This window comes from Vulpes vulpes, chromosome 2 (assembly GCF_048418805.1).
Source record: "Vulpes vulpes isolate BD-2025 chromosome 2, VulVul3, whole genome shotgun sequence".
Lineage (NCBI taxonomy): Eukaryota > Metazoa > Chordata > Mammalia > Carnivora > Canidae > Vulpes > Vulpes vulpes.
Window position 1 is genome coordinate 66,194,281 of NC_132781.1, and position 18,289 is coordinate 66,212,569.

At 32.7% G+C, this 18,289-nt stretch overlaps 1 protein-coding gene across 2 annotated transcripts in view; it reads left to right on the forward strand.

Moving 5' to 3' along the window:
* The window catches only part of UBA6 (ubiquitin like modifier activating enzyme 6), an 84,779-nt gene that overhangs the window by 31,032 nt on the left and 35,458 nt on the right, over positions 1–18,289 (forward strand). For both annotated transcript variants that reach the window (XM_026003535.2, XM_026003536.2), the window contains exons 5-13: positions 215–309; positions 827–938; positions 7,486–7,566; positions 10,542–10,664; positions 12,707–12,830; positions 14,480–14,583; positions 16,090–16,152; positions 16,944–17,020; positions 17,611–17,677. In XM_026003535.2, coding sequence (XP_025859320.1) covers positions 215–309; positions 827–938; positions 7,486–7,566; positions 10,542–10,664; positions 12,707–12,830; positions 14,480–14,583; positions 16,090–16,152; positions 16,944–17,020; positions 17,611–17,677 — 846 coding nt within the window. The remainder of the gene's footprint in view (positions 1–214; positions 310–826; positions 939–7,485; positions 7,567–10,541; positions 10,665–12,706; positions 12,831–14,479; positions 14,584–16,089; positions 16,153–16,943; positions 17,021–17,610; positions 17,678–18,289) is intronic.

The following is an 18,289-nucleotide window of genomic DNA, read 5'->3' on the forward strand; positions in this document are numbered from 1 at the left end:
GTTTAAAGTAGTTTTTCCGTTAATTTTCCTGGGTTTACAGATGAATATGGTCCACCCTTTGTGAATGAATTCAACGTTATATCCTTCCCAATTCTTAAGCTTTTAATTACTTTCTAGCATCTAATTACACTGGATAATTCTAATTCAGCATAAATAGTATTAAAGATAGCTGTCTTATTCCTGAATATAACAGAGATTTTTCTCTTTTTCAAAGGCACTTACCATTCATGATACAGAAAAATGCCAAACATGGGATCTAGGAACCAACTTCTTTCTCTGTGAAGATGATGTTGTTAATAGGAGAAACAGGTGCAGATAAGATATTTTGATGTATTATTGTAGAATTTTTTTTTTACTCTTGCAATTACTTAGAATATTTTCTGTGTCTAGAACTCCAGTTCATTCGTAGTTGTTTGACTCATCACCATAAATTCACATCACCATAGACAAATAAGTGTTAACATATACTGATTTAGTTATTTGTGAAATTTTTAATATGTTGATATTGCTACCTAGAAATGAATGTAAGATTATTAAAAGTCTTTTTTATTGCTGAATTATTAAAAGACTTAATGAGTTTGGAACCGTAGGGGTATGCTTTGAGATTACATGGCTTATGATGGAACATGACAGTATGCTACATCTCAACATTGTATAGTTATCTGTATAGATAAGTAAGTCTTCTTTCTATCTCTATATTAAGTTTCCATTGAAAATTTCTAACATTCATGTTTCTCTGATATCATCAAAGTGTCCAAGTATGAGGGATTGGGAGTATTGAATGGAAGAATAATAAAAGTCCTTTTTTTTTTTTTTTGCTTTTTAGGGCTGAAGCTGTACTTCAACATATTGCAGAACTAAATCCATATGTTCATGTCACATCATCCTCTGTTCTTTTAAATGAAACCACAGATCTCTCCTTCTTAGATAAATACCAGGTTGGTACTCTATTTTATATTAGATATTGTTGACAAATTATAAGGCAGATTGTTAGGTATTATTGTAGTATAATTAATTAAACCTAGTGTGTTTAGCAGAACAAAAACTTCTAGGTTAAAAGACTTCCTTTAAAATAATACCTTTCCAATGCTTCATTTTAGGGAAAGGACTTGAGAACTCATAAAGTCAGCTTCTTTCAGAACAGTGCAAAACTTTCTAGCATGTATTTCTTTCTCCTATATCTGTATGTCAGTTGGAGTTTAGCTGTTCTAGGCTGAATTCAAATTGAAAGTCTGTTTTGCTCACCTGTCTCTCTTGGGACCAGGAGGCTGCCTAGGACATGGTATTGTGGCAATAAAAGAAATGCAAAAAGGCAAGTCCAGCTATCTAAAGCACATTGCAAGGTTCCATTCCTTTTACTTCTGTTAATACTTCACTGGCCAAAGTAAGTCACATGGTCAAGCCCAAAGTGAAGAAGCAGGGAAGTATACTCTGCTCTTCTTAAAGCCATGGGCAAAGGATCATGTATAATCAATTGCAGAGGAATAAAAAAATGCAGACAATATTCAGTCTACTTTAGTTAAGGTTAACTAAAGTTAACCTTAAATAATAACAATTCTCAACACCTTAAGTGTTAAAAAGTGATTAGGTTGACCCTGATTTTCTCTGTGATTAAATTATGATGTTGCCCATTTAGGGAGAAGCACTCCCTTGTTTCACTGCTACTCAATATATTTTTTTTTTCGAAGTTTTGACACTGTATTGCCATATGTGTGTGAGTTTTTCCTCCCAACCAGGCAGTTCTCCGACTCCATGGACATCTAGTTCAGTGTCCTACAGTTCAGTTCAGTTTTGACACTCTACCTGGAGAAGATAGCTTCAGATCCCACACATTAAGGGTTCATTCCCTCAAAAGCCTCTTTGCTCCCTTTCTGACATCAATCACAAGTCCAGGTTGTTACCCTGTGCTTCCAAGGACTGGCTATAAATTGGAGGCTCCCATGTATCCCCCCCTAGGGTCCAATTAATTTGCCAGAGCAGCTCACAGAATGCAGGAAAACAGTTTACTTACTAGATTGGCTTATTATAAAAGCTATAACTCAGGAACAGTCAGATGAAGAGATACATAAAGCAATGTATGCGGAAAGGGGCACACAGCTTCCATGCCTTCTCCAAGAATGCCACCTTCCTGGCACCTCCATGAATCTGGAAGCTCCCTGAGCCCTTAGTTCAGGGATTTTTATGAAGGCTTCATTATGGAAGCACAAATGATTAAATAATTGATTTTTAGTGATTAAGAAAATCTCTAGCACCTGTCTCCTCCCTGGAGGTCTGAGATACAGAGCTGGAAGTTCTGACCTTCAGATCACAAATTTGGTTCCCCTGACAATCAGCCCCTATCTTTAGTGGGCTTCTAAAAGTCATTTCATTAATCTAAACTAAAGTGTAGCTGAAAGGGGATTGTTAAGAATAACAAAAGATGTTATTTCACTTTTATCACTCTGGAGCTATTTCAGGACTTGGAACAAAACTAAGTACTATAACAAAAGATGCCTCTGTAGCTCTTATATGGGAAATTATAAGAGTTTAGGATCTATATGCCAGGAACCTTGGATAATGACCAAAAGGTATATTTAATATTATAATTATAATAATATCACACCAATTTAAAAGCCAGTGTAGACTTCCACTCTGGACTAGATAACTTGAAATCAATCTTCTACAAAGACATGTAATAGACTTCCTAAATAGAATTGTTCAATAGAGTTCCTTTTAGTTTTTCAGTTTTTTATTAAAATATAATTAATGTAGTGTTCTATTAGTTTCAGGTATACAGCATAATAATTCAATAATTCTGTGCATTACTCATTGTATGGCATGATATATGTAGTCACCATTTGTCACCAAACAATGGTTTTACAATATTAACTATATTCCCAGTGCCATACTTTTCATCTTTGTGACTTATCTTATAACTGGAAGTTTGTACCTCATAATTCTCTTTACCTATTTCACCAATCCATCTATCCATCTCCACTCTAGCAACTACCATTTTGTTCTTTCTATTTAAAAGTCTGGTTTTTTGTTTGTTTCTTTATTCGTTTCTTTCATTTTTTTAGATTTCACAAGCAAGGGAGATAATATAGTATTTGTCTTTGACTTATTTCATTTAGCATAATACTGTGTAGGTCCATCCATGTTGTTATAAGTGGCAAGATCTTATTCTTTTTTATACCTGAGTAATATTCCACTATATATTTTCCTCAGTATGCATCTTCCAGTTTGCATTCCCTCCCAACAACACAAGACGATTTCTTTTGTTCCACATTCTCACCAATACTTGACATTTCTTACCTTTTTGATTCTAGCCATTGTGATATTTGTGACGTGATACTTCATTGTGGGTTGTTTTTTGCATTTCCCTGATGATAAGAAATGTTGAGCATCTTTTCATGTGTCTGTTAGCCATCTGTATGTCTTTGGAAAATGTCTATTCAGGTCCTCTGTTCAATTTTTTTAATCATATTGTTTGGGATTTTGATGTTGTATAAGTTCTTTATATACTTTGCATGTTAACCCCTTATCAGATATGTCATTTGCAAATATCTCTCCTTTTTAGTAGGCTGTCTTTTCATTTTGTTGATGGTTTCCTTCACTGTGCAAAAGCTTTTTATTTTGTTATAGTCCCAATGGTTTATTTATGCTTTTATTTCCTTTGCCCAAGGTGACATATCTAGAAAAATGCTGTGGTTGGTGTCAAAAAGATTACCACTTCTATTTCCTTTTTTTTTTTTCTAAGATTTTATTTATTGATTTGAAAGAGAGAGGAAGAGAGGGAGAAAAAGCATGCACAGAGGAAGAAGGAGAAACAGACTCCCTCCTGAGCAGGGAGCTTGATGCAGAACTCCATCCCAGGACCTTGAGATCATAACCTGAGCCAAAGGCAGACGCTTAGCTGACTGAGCTACCTAGGCACCTCTACTTTGGTTTTCTTTTAGGAGTTTTGTGGTTTCAAGTCTTACATTTAGATCCTTATCCATTTTGAGTTCATTTTTGTGTTTGGTGTAAGAAAGTGGTCCATTCTGATTCTTTTGCATATAGCTGTCCCAGTTTTCCCAGCACCATTTGTGGAAAACTGCCTTTTCCCTACTGTATATCCTTGTATCCTTTGTTATAGATTAATTGAATATTTATTTATTTATTTAAATTTTTATTTATTTATGATAGTCACACAGAGAGAGAGAAAGAGAGAGAGAGAGAGAGAGAGAGGCATAGACATAGGCAGAGGGAGAAGCAAGCTCCATGTACCGGGAGCCCGACGTGGGATTCCATCCCGGGTCTCCAGGATCGCGCCCTGGGCCAAAGGCAGGCGCTAAACCACTGCGCCACCCAGGGATCCCGATTAATTGAACGTTTAAGCTGGGTTCATCTCTGGGCTCTGTATTCTATTCTCTTGACCAGTATGTCTCTTTTTGTGCCAGTACCTGCCAGTACCATAGTGTTTTGATTACTACAGCTTTGTAGTCTATCTTGAAATCTGGGATTTTGACAGCTTTGTTCCTCTTTCTCAAGATTGCTTTGGCTGTTAAGGGTCTTTTGTGGTTCCATAGTGTTTTTTAGTATTTTTTTGTATAATTTGTTGTAGTTCTCTGAAAAATACTGTTGGTATTTTGATAGAGGTTGCATTATATTTATAGGTTGCTTTGGATAGTATGGACTTCTTAACGTTATTGATTCTTCCAATCCATGAGCATGGAATATCTTTCCATTCATTGTATTGTGTCTTTAATTTCTTTCTTCATTGTTTCATAGTTTTCAGAGTAAAGGTCTTTTACTTCTTTGGTTAATTTTAATTTTAGGTATTTTGGTTTTTTAGTAGAGTTGTAAATGGGATTGTTTTCTTAATTTCTCTTTCTGCTACTTTATATTGGTATATAAAAAGATTTCTGTATATTAATTTTTGTAAACTGATTTTAGTAAATTAATTTATCAGTTCTAATAGTTTTTTGGTGGAGTCTTTAGGGTTTTCTGTGCATAGTATCATGCCGTCTGCAAATAGTGACAGCTTTACTTCTTTCATACCAGTTTGGCCACCTTTTATTTCTTTTTCTTGTCTGATCACCACAGCTAAGACTTCCAGTACTATGTTGAATAAAAGTAGCCTTTATAAATAAATGAATTAAGTAAGTTAAATAAGTAAGTATCTTAGCTCAAAATGATGTAAGGGAAGTGCTCAGAGACCAAAAGTGAATGGGTAGCTAAAAGAAACCGGTGAACTGCTTACTGACTATGGTCACTTTCAGTCAGGGTTGCTGGTTTCAATAACCACATTTATTGAGAATTAGTGGTAACATAGAAACAGAAGATACAAAATAGGTTTACGTGAGATAGAGAAATGGTTTTGAGACCTACCCCTCTTTGTAAAGTTAGAACCTGAGAGGGCTGTATGAATGAGAACAATCTTTGCCCATCAGAACAAGATTGCCTGTTTTCTCTTGAGCTCTGGATGACAATATAATGATCTTCTCTGGGAATTCACAACCATATGCCTGTACTCACCTGAGTTTGAATGTAAACTTTATAATTCTTTGTAATCTAAAGTTTTCCAAGCTGAGAAATAAGAACTAGTATTAAGCTGGTAATACCCTGGAATGCCAGAAAGAAATAAAGCTAAACAAATAAAATAATCTACTAAGCCATAGTATATTCCAGTATATAAAGCCCCTTTGAAGACGAGTTCATGATATAACCAGCTATTTTATAGCAAGCAATAAACAGGCATGCTTTTTGTTCCAGGGGGAATTATTACTTTATTCCTCAGGCTTGCACAAATCAGATATAATCCTGAAACATGCCCCAAGAATGGCCAAGAGCCTTGATTCATTGCATATCCAGTTGATACATGTATAAAAAGTAAGAGACCCATGGAGGAGAAATACCTCTCTGCAGGAAGCACATCATATTCTGAGCTAGATAAATAGGAATAAATCCACACCTGGATATGTGTAATGAAAGTGAGTTATCCAATTCATGGAAACTAGTTAGCCTCAAGAAAAAGTCTATTGACAGATGAGTGGATAAAGAAGATGTGGTGTGCATGTATGTATATATGTACATATATATAGGTATATGTGTGTGTGTGTATACACATACAATGGAATACTACTCAGCCATCAAAAATATTTTGCAGCAACATGGATGGAACTATAGGGTATTATGCTAAGTGAAATAAGTCAATCAGAGAAAGACAATTATCATATGATCTCACTCATGTAAAATTTAAAAAACAAAACAAAGATCATAGGGAAAGAGACAAAAAATAAAACAAGATGAAATCAGAGAGGGCGACACACCATAAAAGACTCTTAATCATAGGAAACAAAGTGAGGGTTGCTGGAGGGGAGGGGAGTGAAGGAGGGGTAACTGGGTGATGGACATTAAGGAGGGCACATGATATAATGAGTACTGGGTATTATATAAGACTGATGAATCAATGATCTCTATCTCTGAAACTAATAATACATTATATGTTAATTGAATTTTAAGAAATAAAAAATAAAAAAAAAATCTGGACTGAGAATCTAGTTCTGTCACTTGATAGATGAATAACCTTGGAAAAATTCTTGACCTATTTGAGTCTACATTACTTAAGATAAAATTTGATTATAAAAACTCTAATTACCTCACAGGGTGATGATAAGAAATCAAGCAGTAAAACTTATAATTTGCTATTTTAAATAACAGAACTTGGTGGTTTCACTAATGATACTGTCATAAAGCAAAAGTCATTATATTATGAATCTGTTGAATATCTGAAGTAAAAGTAAGCTAAGTCCTAATGTAACTAATGTAATTAGTAATGTACTAATTTACATTAGTACATTATTATGTACTTATTACACTAATGTAATAAGTAATCAAAACTGTATGATACTGGCACAAAAATAAAAACATAGATCAATGGAACAGGCTAGAAAACCCAGAAATGAACTCACAATTATATGGTTAGTTAATCTTTAACAAAGGAGAAGAGAATATACAGTGGGGAAAAAGTCTGTTCACCAGTGGTGTTGGGAAGCCTGGACAGCGACATGCAAAAGAATGAAACTAGACTACTTTCTTACACCAAACAAAAATAAATTCAAAAGGGATAAAAGACCCAATAATGAGACTTGAAACCAATAAGTTATAGAAGAGAGCACAGGCAGTAATGTCTCTGACATTAGCCATAGGAACATTTTTCTAAATATATCTTCTGAGGCAAAGAATATAAAAACAAACATAAACTATTGGAACTACAACAAAATAAAAAGCTCCTGCATGGTAAAGGAAATAACAAAACTAAAAAGCAACTAATGTAATATGTTATTTTTCCTTTTGCTATTCCATAACTGAAGGTTTTAATCTTAGAATAGAATACAATTGGATACTATTCTTTCATAAAGAAAACAGTATGTTTTTAGCATAATGCAAACTGAAATGCTTCTGATTTAGAAGTATATTTTACCAAACTAATTGTTTATCTTCTTATATTCTTCTTAATAGTGTGTAGTATTGACTGAGATCAAACTTCCATTGCAGAAGAAGATCAATAACTTTTGCCATTCTCAGTGCCCTCCAATTAAGGTAATAGTGTCATTTAATAATGACTTGTAGTTAAGCAAAGAAAAACACTTTGTTAGAATTTGTAGCTTTTTCAGTGGGTTATTTAAGGAGTTTTTTTTAACATAAGGACAATCACAGTAGTATTTTCCTCTTTAATTTTGGCATCATATTCATTTCCTATTTTTAAAACCAGGATCTAAATTTGATTTATAGAAAATTGCTAAAAGGAAGAATTAAGGTTACGAATGGAAGGGATAGTAAATATTGAATTCATCATCTAAGTTTAAATATGGCATCATAGTGGTTTTCAAGAGGTTCATTGGTTCTTGTAACAGATATTCATTGAGCATGTGCTACAGATAGAGTTGTAGGCCTTAGGAATACATTAGTGAATAGGACATACAAATTTTCCTACTCTAGAAAATTGCCATCCAGTAAGGAAAATACATAATAAAAAAGCAGATAAATAGATAGTTTCAGGTCCTATGAATAAAAACCTAGGGAAAGAGTATAATGTCTGCATGATGTTAGGATGGGGACCAGTGCTGGTTCTCTGAAATTGAAGGTCAGGGAACTCCTGTCTGAGGAGATGACATCTGAGTAGAACCCTGAATCATGATAAGGAGCCAGCTATGGAAAATGTCGGAAAGAACATTCAAAACATGAAGAATAGCAAGTATAAAGACTTGCAAGTGTAAAAATTTGCTTAATGTGTTTAGGGAACAATGAGAAGCAAGCAAGACCAGAATGGAGTTTGGGTAAAGAAGAGAGAGAAGTAGGAGTACAAGTTACCAATTAGGTTCAGAGAAGTAATTAGAGGACCATAATTTAGATAACTTTGAGGATAGCTGAGTTGTTTTTTTGTTTTTTTTTTTTAAGATTTTATTTATTTATTCATGAGAGACACAGAGAGAGGCAGAGACACAGGCAGAGGGAGAACCAGGCTCCATGCAGGGTGCCTGACGTGGGACTTGATCCCGGGTCTCCAGGATCACGCCCTGGGCTGAAGGCGGCGCTCAACTGCTGAGCCACCCAGGCTGCCCCAAGGATAGCTGAGTTTTAAGCCCATGAGTTTTGACCTGATTTATATTTTTTAAAAATCACTCATAATGTGCTGTATAGAAAATAGTCTAGAGCAAAAGTTTTCAAAGTATGGCCCATGGATACTGAAAATTCTTAAGATCTTTTCATGGGGTCTCCAAAATGAAACTATTTTCATAATAATATTAAAATGCTACTTGTTTTTTCTCTCTGATTCTCTTACGGGGCACAGTGGAATTTTCAGTCTAGATGATGTGTAGTGATATTATTGTTTTGACAGCTAATGGAATATGTGTATATTCTTATATTTTAAATGTTTCTCAGTTTTAATTTCTAATATAGTAGTTATAACCCAGATAAATAAAAGCTCTTTCAGTCCTCAGTAATTTTTAAGAACATGAAGGAATCACTAAACCAAAGAGAAAGTGAGCTGTTGAGTTAAGAGTAGAGACAACTAGACCAGTTGGAGGATAATGCAGTAGTCCAGATGAGAGATGCTGGCGCCTTATTCAAAGAGAGGTAGAAATAGATTGTAAGAAATCATTGAATTTTAGATATGAGAATCGATGAATGAATACGAGTTGTGAAGGAAAGAATGATCAAAAATGACTTACAGATTTTTCTGGAGTAATTGAGTCGTGACTGACATTTGGAAGACCAGAAATAGGTTTAAATCGGAAAAAATCATTTTTCCTGTTCAGCTACATACATATTACCAGCTCCACCTCCTTTATGGGGTTACTTGTTCCTTTGGATAAAAACTATTTGTTCCTTTGAGATAGGCACTAAGCCAACAGTCATACTCTATTAAATAGATGTGCTAAAAGTTTTTGGATTGTAGTGTTTACATAACATTTACATTCTGTAGAACATTTCTGCTGTGGTTCACAATTTAAACAAATGAATAAGATATAGGATAAACTTAGGATAGGGCACAGAAGTTTTACAAAATAATTACACTGAGTTATGAACTAGTCTTTGTTTATGTAATTGATAATACTTAGTCCTACTTGAAAGTTGTTTTCAAAAGAAATTGTCCTCAAGTTTGCAGCTTTTAAACTTAAAGTTTCTAAATTTCTGCTCAGTTTTGTCTCATAAAAAATGCTGTGTGTACCTATTTTGAGAGTAAAGGCAGTGCATGATCCAGTATGAGGTAATCTTCTGTTAACTCTTTCACTACCTTATGTAATTAAGGTGGCATAAATTACTTTAATGGGCTACATTTTTATATCCAAATATGAATAAACTTTAGTTTTTGTTAAAAAATCACTTTATACAGGATCATATGTGTTATGGAATAAGAATTTTTCCTTTTATTGTTAACTCTCAAAATAACTTTGAGCACAGTTTCTTTGCAGATTCTTACAGTGGAGTGAGTGTATGTGTTATAAAAGTCACTTTTAATAGAGCAATGATTAATGATTGTGTTCAAGAGTCTAATTTTTACCTCTCTTGACTTTGATGTATACTGACAGCTCCTCAGCCTCAGTTTGTTGCCTCGATTTTCAGCTTTTAGCTCTGTTCTATTTTTCCATTAACTCTACTTTTAACAAATGGACACTCTTTTTTTATTTTCTCAAATGAAAAGTAAAAATTCGCTGCTAAGACCATTGAACCAAGATGTATCTTAAATACCTTTTTTCTTAAATACTTTTTTCTTAAATACTTTGCTTGATTTTTTAAGGCAAGGAAAGAATTTTTGTTATTTAAAAATCAGAGAATGTGTAATGATGATGTGCTGCATCTTCTAATTGTATAACACTAGACATCCAGTCCCAAATACCAGTATCCTGATTCCTGAACCAATTTACAAATAATGTATTCTATTTGTGATCACTTTATATCCAAAAGGATAATCTTAACTATAAATAAAGTTGTCGTGTAAAGGTTTAAAATAGTAGACATGCGGGTTTTTCTTTATGTGAATAGATAAACTTGTTTTTATCATTTCATAGTTCATCAGCACAGATATACATGGAATTTGGTCACGATTGTTTTGTGATTTTGGTGATGAATTTGAAGTTTCGGATACAACAGGAGAAGAGCCAAAAGAAATTTTCATTTCAAATATAACACAAGTATGGTTGTATATATTTATTATTATATATGTATATGGTTGATTTTTTTTAGATTGATGTGAATACAATTTTTTAAAAGGTGATATTAGCAAAATACTGTAACATGCAATATTTTTCATTTGTTTTATGGTATTTTAAGGTAATTTATAAAAGAATATGTGTTAATTTCTTGATTGCATTATATTAAAACCAAATTTAAGATTTAAGTTAGGATATTAACAGAGTATCTGAATTCCTTCTAACATTATTTAATAATCAATACATCAACATTTACTTATGTCATAAATTTTAACTTTAATTTGTTTATGTTGTGCTCCTGTTGGACATGAAGTGTGATTCAGTGTTTACTGAACTGTGTTTATTGTGTCAGATCACGGAAGTACTAAGTATGTTATAAGCCACCTGGCCCAACAATGGACTAATAGGAAGGTACATGATTAAGTTATAGGCAAAAGCTTTTCTAAAATTTGTTATATTTCTAGAATATTTGGAGGAGGAAAAAAGGTATAAAAATTACCCTTCAGATCAGAAAGTATGAACTTTCTAACCGTGTTTTCTTCATATAAGCTTAAGGTATTTATTCCGTAAAAGAATTGGAGAAATCATCGTGATCAATTTTTGCCACTTGTTTTTTAGTCTAAATCATTACATTTATTTGCATTCTTTCTAATCAGTTTACATTGAAGCTCAAAAGATGCTAAATAAAAGGGAATGATAATATACCTTGACCTAATAGTATTTGTGCCTCTGTCTTTATGGTTGATTTTAACCCAGCCAGTGTAATGTTGCCTTTTCACCCCTTTTTAAGAAAAATGCATTTAAAAAATCATTCTGTGTATCTCTGCTTATGGAATGACTTATTATTCAGCCTTTAACCTTTGTACTTGTGTTTAGTTTGTCCCTGAGAATTCCATATGGTTAGAATAGGCTCTAGGATATAGTATGGATTCTTGTATTGCATTGGTATTTTCTTTTATTGAATAGTGTGCAAAGTATGAAGGTTATCCATAAAGAATTACAAAATACAGTAAGTGTTCCTATTTAACTTAATCTGTAATTTATTCTTTTTTTTTAAGATTTTATTTATTTATTCATGAGAGACACACAGAGAGAGGCAGAGACATAGGCAGAGAGAGAAGCAGGCTCCATGCAGGAAGCCTAATGTGGGACTCCATCCTAGAACTCCGGGATCATACCCCGAGCCAAAGGCAGACACTCAACCTCTGAGCCACTCAGGCGTCCCTATTCCTCCTTTTTTAATAAAATCCTTACAAATTTTATTCTTCTTGAAATATTAGTAAACCCACACTAGGTTAATTTAGTAAACCCACACTAGGTTAATTTTATCTATATGTTTATGATCATAATTTATTTCTTATCCAAATTATTAAGCCACAGCAAAATTTTTAGAATCTTTATAATTATGAAACAGAGAATGACAATTTTTGATTTTATGTAGATTAAATAAATATTTTATGTAGATTAAATATTACCTTATTCAAGCAGTGTTTTGGATTATATACAGTTAGGAAATTTCTGGGCCTTTGACCTATCTCATCCATCCTATTTGGTAAAATAAGCCAATTTCTTCTTTTTCTATCCTGGTAAGCTGGGCTACACAATATTTTCCTTTATAGTGTTACAAGCTTTAAATTACCAGTTTTCTGACTTTAAGTCTCTCTCCTTTTTTAATATTTCTTTGATCTTCAAAGTTAGACTCCTCTTTTTTGCAGAGTTTTTGATAACGTGACTTTAAAACTTATAAAAGACATTCAAAGTTATTAAATATAAGTCACAAAAATCTTTGTGAAATATTTGAACTCCCATGTAGAATCTCTCTTAAACATAAAAATTATATTTTAAACATTCATAATAAAATAAGTTGATCATTAGTTTGCCGTAATCTTAAAAGGCTTGCTTTTACTAAGAAAGGAAAGAAAAATCTTAGTAGGTTTGATTGTTTCAAGAATGTTATAAAATGGTCCCTTTTGTGTAAGATTTGAAATTTGTACAAAAAAAGGTATACGTGAACTTGTTTTTAGGCTAATCCTGGCATTGTTACCTGCCTTGAAAATCATCCTCACAAGCTTGAGACAGGGCAGTTTTTAACATTTCGAGAAGTTAATGGAATGACAGGCTTAAATGGATCTACACAACAAATAACTGGTAAGTTCATGTGTTTTATTCATTCATTTATACTTATTTTTCAAAACTTTAATACTTTAGACAGTCTACTCAATATTGAAAATACAACATCAACTCGGACAAACGTGATCTAGTTCTTGGCCTCAAAACATTCAATCCAAGTGAGGAGATGTTAACATTAAGCAGTGATGGTATATATAGAGAGTACAGGCATTCTGTGAACTCTAAATATAGTAAGGAAATCTACCGGGTCTTGGACCAGCAGAAATAGGGACAGAGTATCTTGATTAAAATTGCATGGACTTAGGAAGGTGGTGTAAAGAATATTCTGTGCAGAGACAATAAAAGGCAAACAATTCAAGAGACTAAAAGATACAGTATGGCAGGACTGGCAGTGGGAGTTGAGATAGCAAAAGTCTTAAGGCATTTAAGAGGAAATTTCATAATTTTATTAGTAGGTAAGCAAAGATTCTAACATGGGCCACTTATTTATTCACTTAGGGAATTCAAGGAAGCTAGAAAGTTTTAGAAGATAATGAGGACAGTTTAGGCTCAATGAGTAGGGTGGCAATGAACTTTTCAAGTGGAGACATGTTTTTGCTCATGGTTTGGATAAAAGGAATGAATGAATGTTATTGCAGGCAAGTTTGTGGGTTTGTTGGCAAAAAGTTGAAGGAATTTGCTTTTTTTTAATAGACTGAGATCATTTCCCATAGGAGAGGAAAGGTGCCAAGGTCAGAGATTGAGGAGAGTAAACATTTTTAAAAATAGATTATCAGACTTCATTTAGTGCCTATTTGAAGTTGAAGATAGTGAATTTTTAGCAGTTAATCTGCATAGTTTGTGATTTTCCTACAGCCATGTTTAGAAGAGTTAAAGATACTGCTAAACATCTTGTAACTCAAAGATAGAATATTTACACCTGTTAGCTAAGAACAATTCAGGGTTTTTTTTTTAGGATATTTGAAAGTCTAATTATATAATTACTGTATAGACCAATAAGTGGATTACCGTCTTTTCTTCTAATGACTGCAGAATGGATCCTTAGGAGAGAAGAGAATCAGTCCCTATTTTGAACTCTTTATAGTAAAACAATTTTGGATCTACAGTTAATGAAGCATCTTTGGTAACAAAATTACTGGATTTTGTTTCCCAGACTATATATAGATATGCAAAATACAGGTTAGGTCATTGACATTAAAGAATTTTTATCTGTTTTTACAAAAATTGACTCAAGTAGCCATTTAGGTTTATTGTTATTTTGGGGTCTGTGCAATGCAGGATTGTGATGGTTCAGAGTCTTGAGGAAGGCTACATGTGAAATGTTCCATTTGTCTGCCTATCTATTCATTAGCCAGTACCATACTATATTTTAGTATTAATTGTATATAATTAGTATCGATATTACTTATTGATGTTTTATAAAACACCTCTCATTACTATTATCCCCCTCTGAGTTTTCTTGGTTATTTTTAAGTCATTAAGTTCACACTGGAAAAATAGTCTGTCCAGTTTTCCACACTTCCTGTCCCCTTTATATATAAAATTAGAAGATCCCATTATAAATATGTTTAAATTTTTATAAATTAGTAAAAATTAATATCTTTGTCATGATAATCTTCGAATTTAAGTATCTATATCAGTATATAATTTTCTTATTTTTCTTTTAGTGGTATCACCATTTTCTTTTAGCATTGGTGATACTACAGAACTGGAACCTTATTTACATGGAGGCATAGCTGTCCAAGTTAAGACTCCTAAAACATTTTGCTTTGTAAGTATTTTTTTTTATTTAAATATATTTCTTTGAAGGAGAAGAATGACAGAAAAGAAAGAAGTAATAGAAAAATCAGTTAACCAGTTGATTTAGGAGTTGAACAGATTTTTGGTTTGTAACTTATACCCACTTTGAGGAAAATGGGATTAATTTAAGGAAATAATTTAAATTAATTTAAGGAAATAAATTTATATAAAAAAATTTATGGCTAGAATACCAGTGCATATGATTAAGTTACCTTAGAGGAACTATACTTTGGTGAATCACAAAGAATTGATCATACTTCTTACTCCCTAAGACAAAAGATAAAGCTAATATGTATTTGAAAGATTTAACAAGCATTGAAACAGTGTAAAAGTAAAAGGAATATTTCTTTTATTTATCATACTTTTCAGTTCAGGTTTTTACATTTTAATTCTAGAAAGTGTATATATGTTGGAAATGTAAAATAAGTCGTATAAACTGGCATTGAAAGGAAAAGGTAATTATCTAAATAAAAAGAATATAGTAGCTACTCTGTACCGAGGAACTAAGGAGTCTCTTGCCACTTAACACTTAAATACATAGGCTACTTCTCAGTATAAGCTGTCTAGTACAGCTCTTATCGTTTTTTTTTTTTTTTTTTTCCGAGTTCTCCATGTTTAAATTGATTGCCTTTTCTTTTCCAGAATAATTATTAACCGTAGTCCTCTACAGGGCTTTGTCCAAGCCAAAGTTAGAACAAAACAACAGATTAATACAGTTGATCAAATCTGCTTTTTTTTTTTTTCAAATCTTTTTATTTCTTCTTGCCCCAGTTTTAATTTTGCTTCAGGTTTATGCCCCAAGTAAATTTCAGATTAGGTGGGTGTTGTGGGGGAATGGTTGGTTTGCTGGCTGGGTTTTTGGCCTTTGTGTGTTCTTTGCTCCACACAGAAAATTTCACTTGAGTATTCAGGTCTTGTCAGGCATAACACATCTTGATAATTTGATAGCAGAACAATATGATAGTTTTTTTATTAAAACAGATTTTGCCTCATATATAAGTGTTTTCACCAATTCTTCCTAAATATACTATGTGCAGCAGGTTGTCTAACTGCATTTAACATTTTTTTTTAAGATTTTATTTTATTTATTCATGACACATAGAGAGAGAGAGAGAGAGAGAGAGAGAGAGAGAGAAAGAAAGAGGGACAGAGACACAGGCAGAGGGAGAAGCAGTCTCCATGCAGGGAGCTTGACGTGGGACCCAATCCTGGGACTCTAGGATCAGGCCCAGGGCTGAAGGCAGCGATGAACCACTGGGCCACCAGGGCTGCCCACAATTAGCATTTAAACAATGAAGCATAGCAATTGAGACAAGGGGTGATGGGCAATGGTAGCTCTTTCACATTTCAATTAAACCATATTAGCCCTACCATAAATAGTTCAGACTTTTGGGAGAGATGCACTGCTTTAGTGCTCTGTATATTTTGTTAGTAATCACTCACTTGCTCTGAAGTAATAGTTTATGTTTCTATTAAGGAACCATTGGAGACGCAGATAAAACATCCAAAGTGCCTTATTGCGGATTTTAGCAAACCTGAGGTAAATAAACTCTTTGTAGGTTTGAGAGAGGCAGCAGAGTGGGGGTTGGGAATTGGTAAGAGACATTGTAAAGTTAAAAGTAGGGAAACCACGTACATACTTTTCTGTCAGGTTTTTTATAGTAAAGGTTGTATTCACATATCTAGAGTTGACTCCCAACTATTAAAAACAGGAATTTGTATCATGGAAAATTTTTTAAAATAATAGCAAAATGTTTTGCTTTTATAATATGTTAGCTTTAGTATTTAAAAAAATGATTTCAATAATTTATGCAAAGTGATCTTATTAAAGATTTTCTGAACCATGTACAGTTTTATATGATACATGTTTCTTCCTAAAAACCTTGGAAACCTTCATTCTATTCTTTTAAATCCCTGGATATAATTTTGTAGCAGTGAATATATGTGTGACAAGAGTTATATTAACAGTTTCTAAATTTGTAGATGTTGATCAGGAAAAAGGATTAGGTAATACTGATCTTGTACAAATGTTTTTTGTTGGTGGTGTTTAGTTATTAGTCTGACTTTCATATGGATAATGTACTAAAAACTGGATATACCACTTGGGATTGACATGTGGATCTGTTGCTTAAATATAGCTTCATGGCCTTGAAGTCAGGTTCTTTAACCTCTCTCTGAGCTTCAACTTCCTCATCTGTTAAATAGAGAAAATAATAGTATTAAGCTAATTAATTTATTGTAAGAGTTAGATAATATTTAGTGTTAGCACAGTGCCTGTCTGGCACATATTATATTCTCAATAACTTGACCAAATTTTAATGTTCTAAATAGGCATCTTTACAGATTCACACAGCAATGCTTGCCTTGGACCAGTTTCAGGAGAACTATAATCGCAAGCCAAATATTGGGTAATATTTTTTGAAATGACTTTTTTCCTTATTATAAAAGCAATATTTTGGAAATGATAGCTTAAAAAATTTAACAAGCAACTAAAGCCCTATCTTATAGCTGCAACATTATAAGAGACACTAAACTGTATAAACATTATTATGAGCTCTGGTCTTTTTTCTGGTGGGAATGGAAAGATCAATTTATAAAAATGGAATTATGCTAAATAAGAATTTTCCCATTTTGAAGTCTTCTGAAGCTACAACTTTTTAAAATAAAAAAATCTGAGAATTATTGAATTATGAGTACACTATGTATTTTCTACTTTCTAACCTATCAAATCAGAAGTATTGTTACAAAAATATTTTGCCTTGTCTACTTAAAACTAAATCCTATTTATATACTATCTATCCTTAGGTAAACATGATTGTTAATTAATGTATTTATGAATTAGTTACCTTCAAGCCAGGGAAGTACTTCATGCTAACTGGCTAGGACAATTCCACTTTTTTTTATCCTTACATATTTCTTAAATTTTAGTTTTGAATATGACTTACTATTTATAGCACTTGAGAAAATTGAAATTGTGGTACTTTATTTTGAATCCTAGGTGCCAAGAAGATTCAGAAGAGCTCTTGAAGCTAGCAACATCTATAAGTGAAACCTTGGAAGAGAAGGTGAATATTCAAAGTTATAGCCATCAAAAAAGGTGTAACATATAAACATTCTATATATTAATATATTAATACATTCTATTAATATATTCTATATTATATTAATATTCTCTTATCCCAGTTTTGCTGCTTATTGACTCTGTGATAGTAGGCAAATTACTTGAATTTGTTCTGCTTTAGTTTATAGAAGAGTATGTGGCATATATTAATTACTATTTGTTGCTGCTGCTGCTGTATTTTTAGACAGCATTAATATTAATATTATCTTCTGATTTACTTTGTTAACCCACTGAAACTCACTATATAAAGTTGTAGGTGTTCCTATAAATCTTTTATCCACTATATATTGATATCTCTTAGTCTCATCTTGCATATTATGCTTGGATATTTCACCTAGAAAATTGTTTTTTCATCTTATGGATGCCAATGCCTGCTGGCCAATAGTTTCATTTTAGCAGATAACAAAGTAGAAGTATTTGTGCAATTAGTTGAAAATTTTTTGTTATTATACTATAAAAATGAGGAAATGAAAAGTATTAACATTAGTGGTTAAGTATACTATCTCATATTTTATGTGATTAAACAAAGAAGGAAATAATGTATTGAAAACAGTGA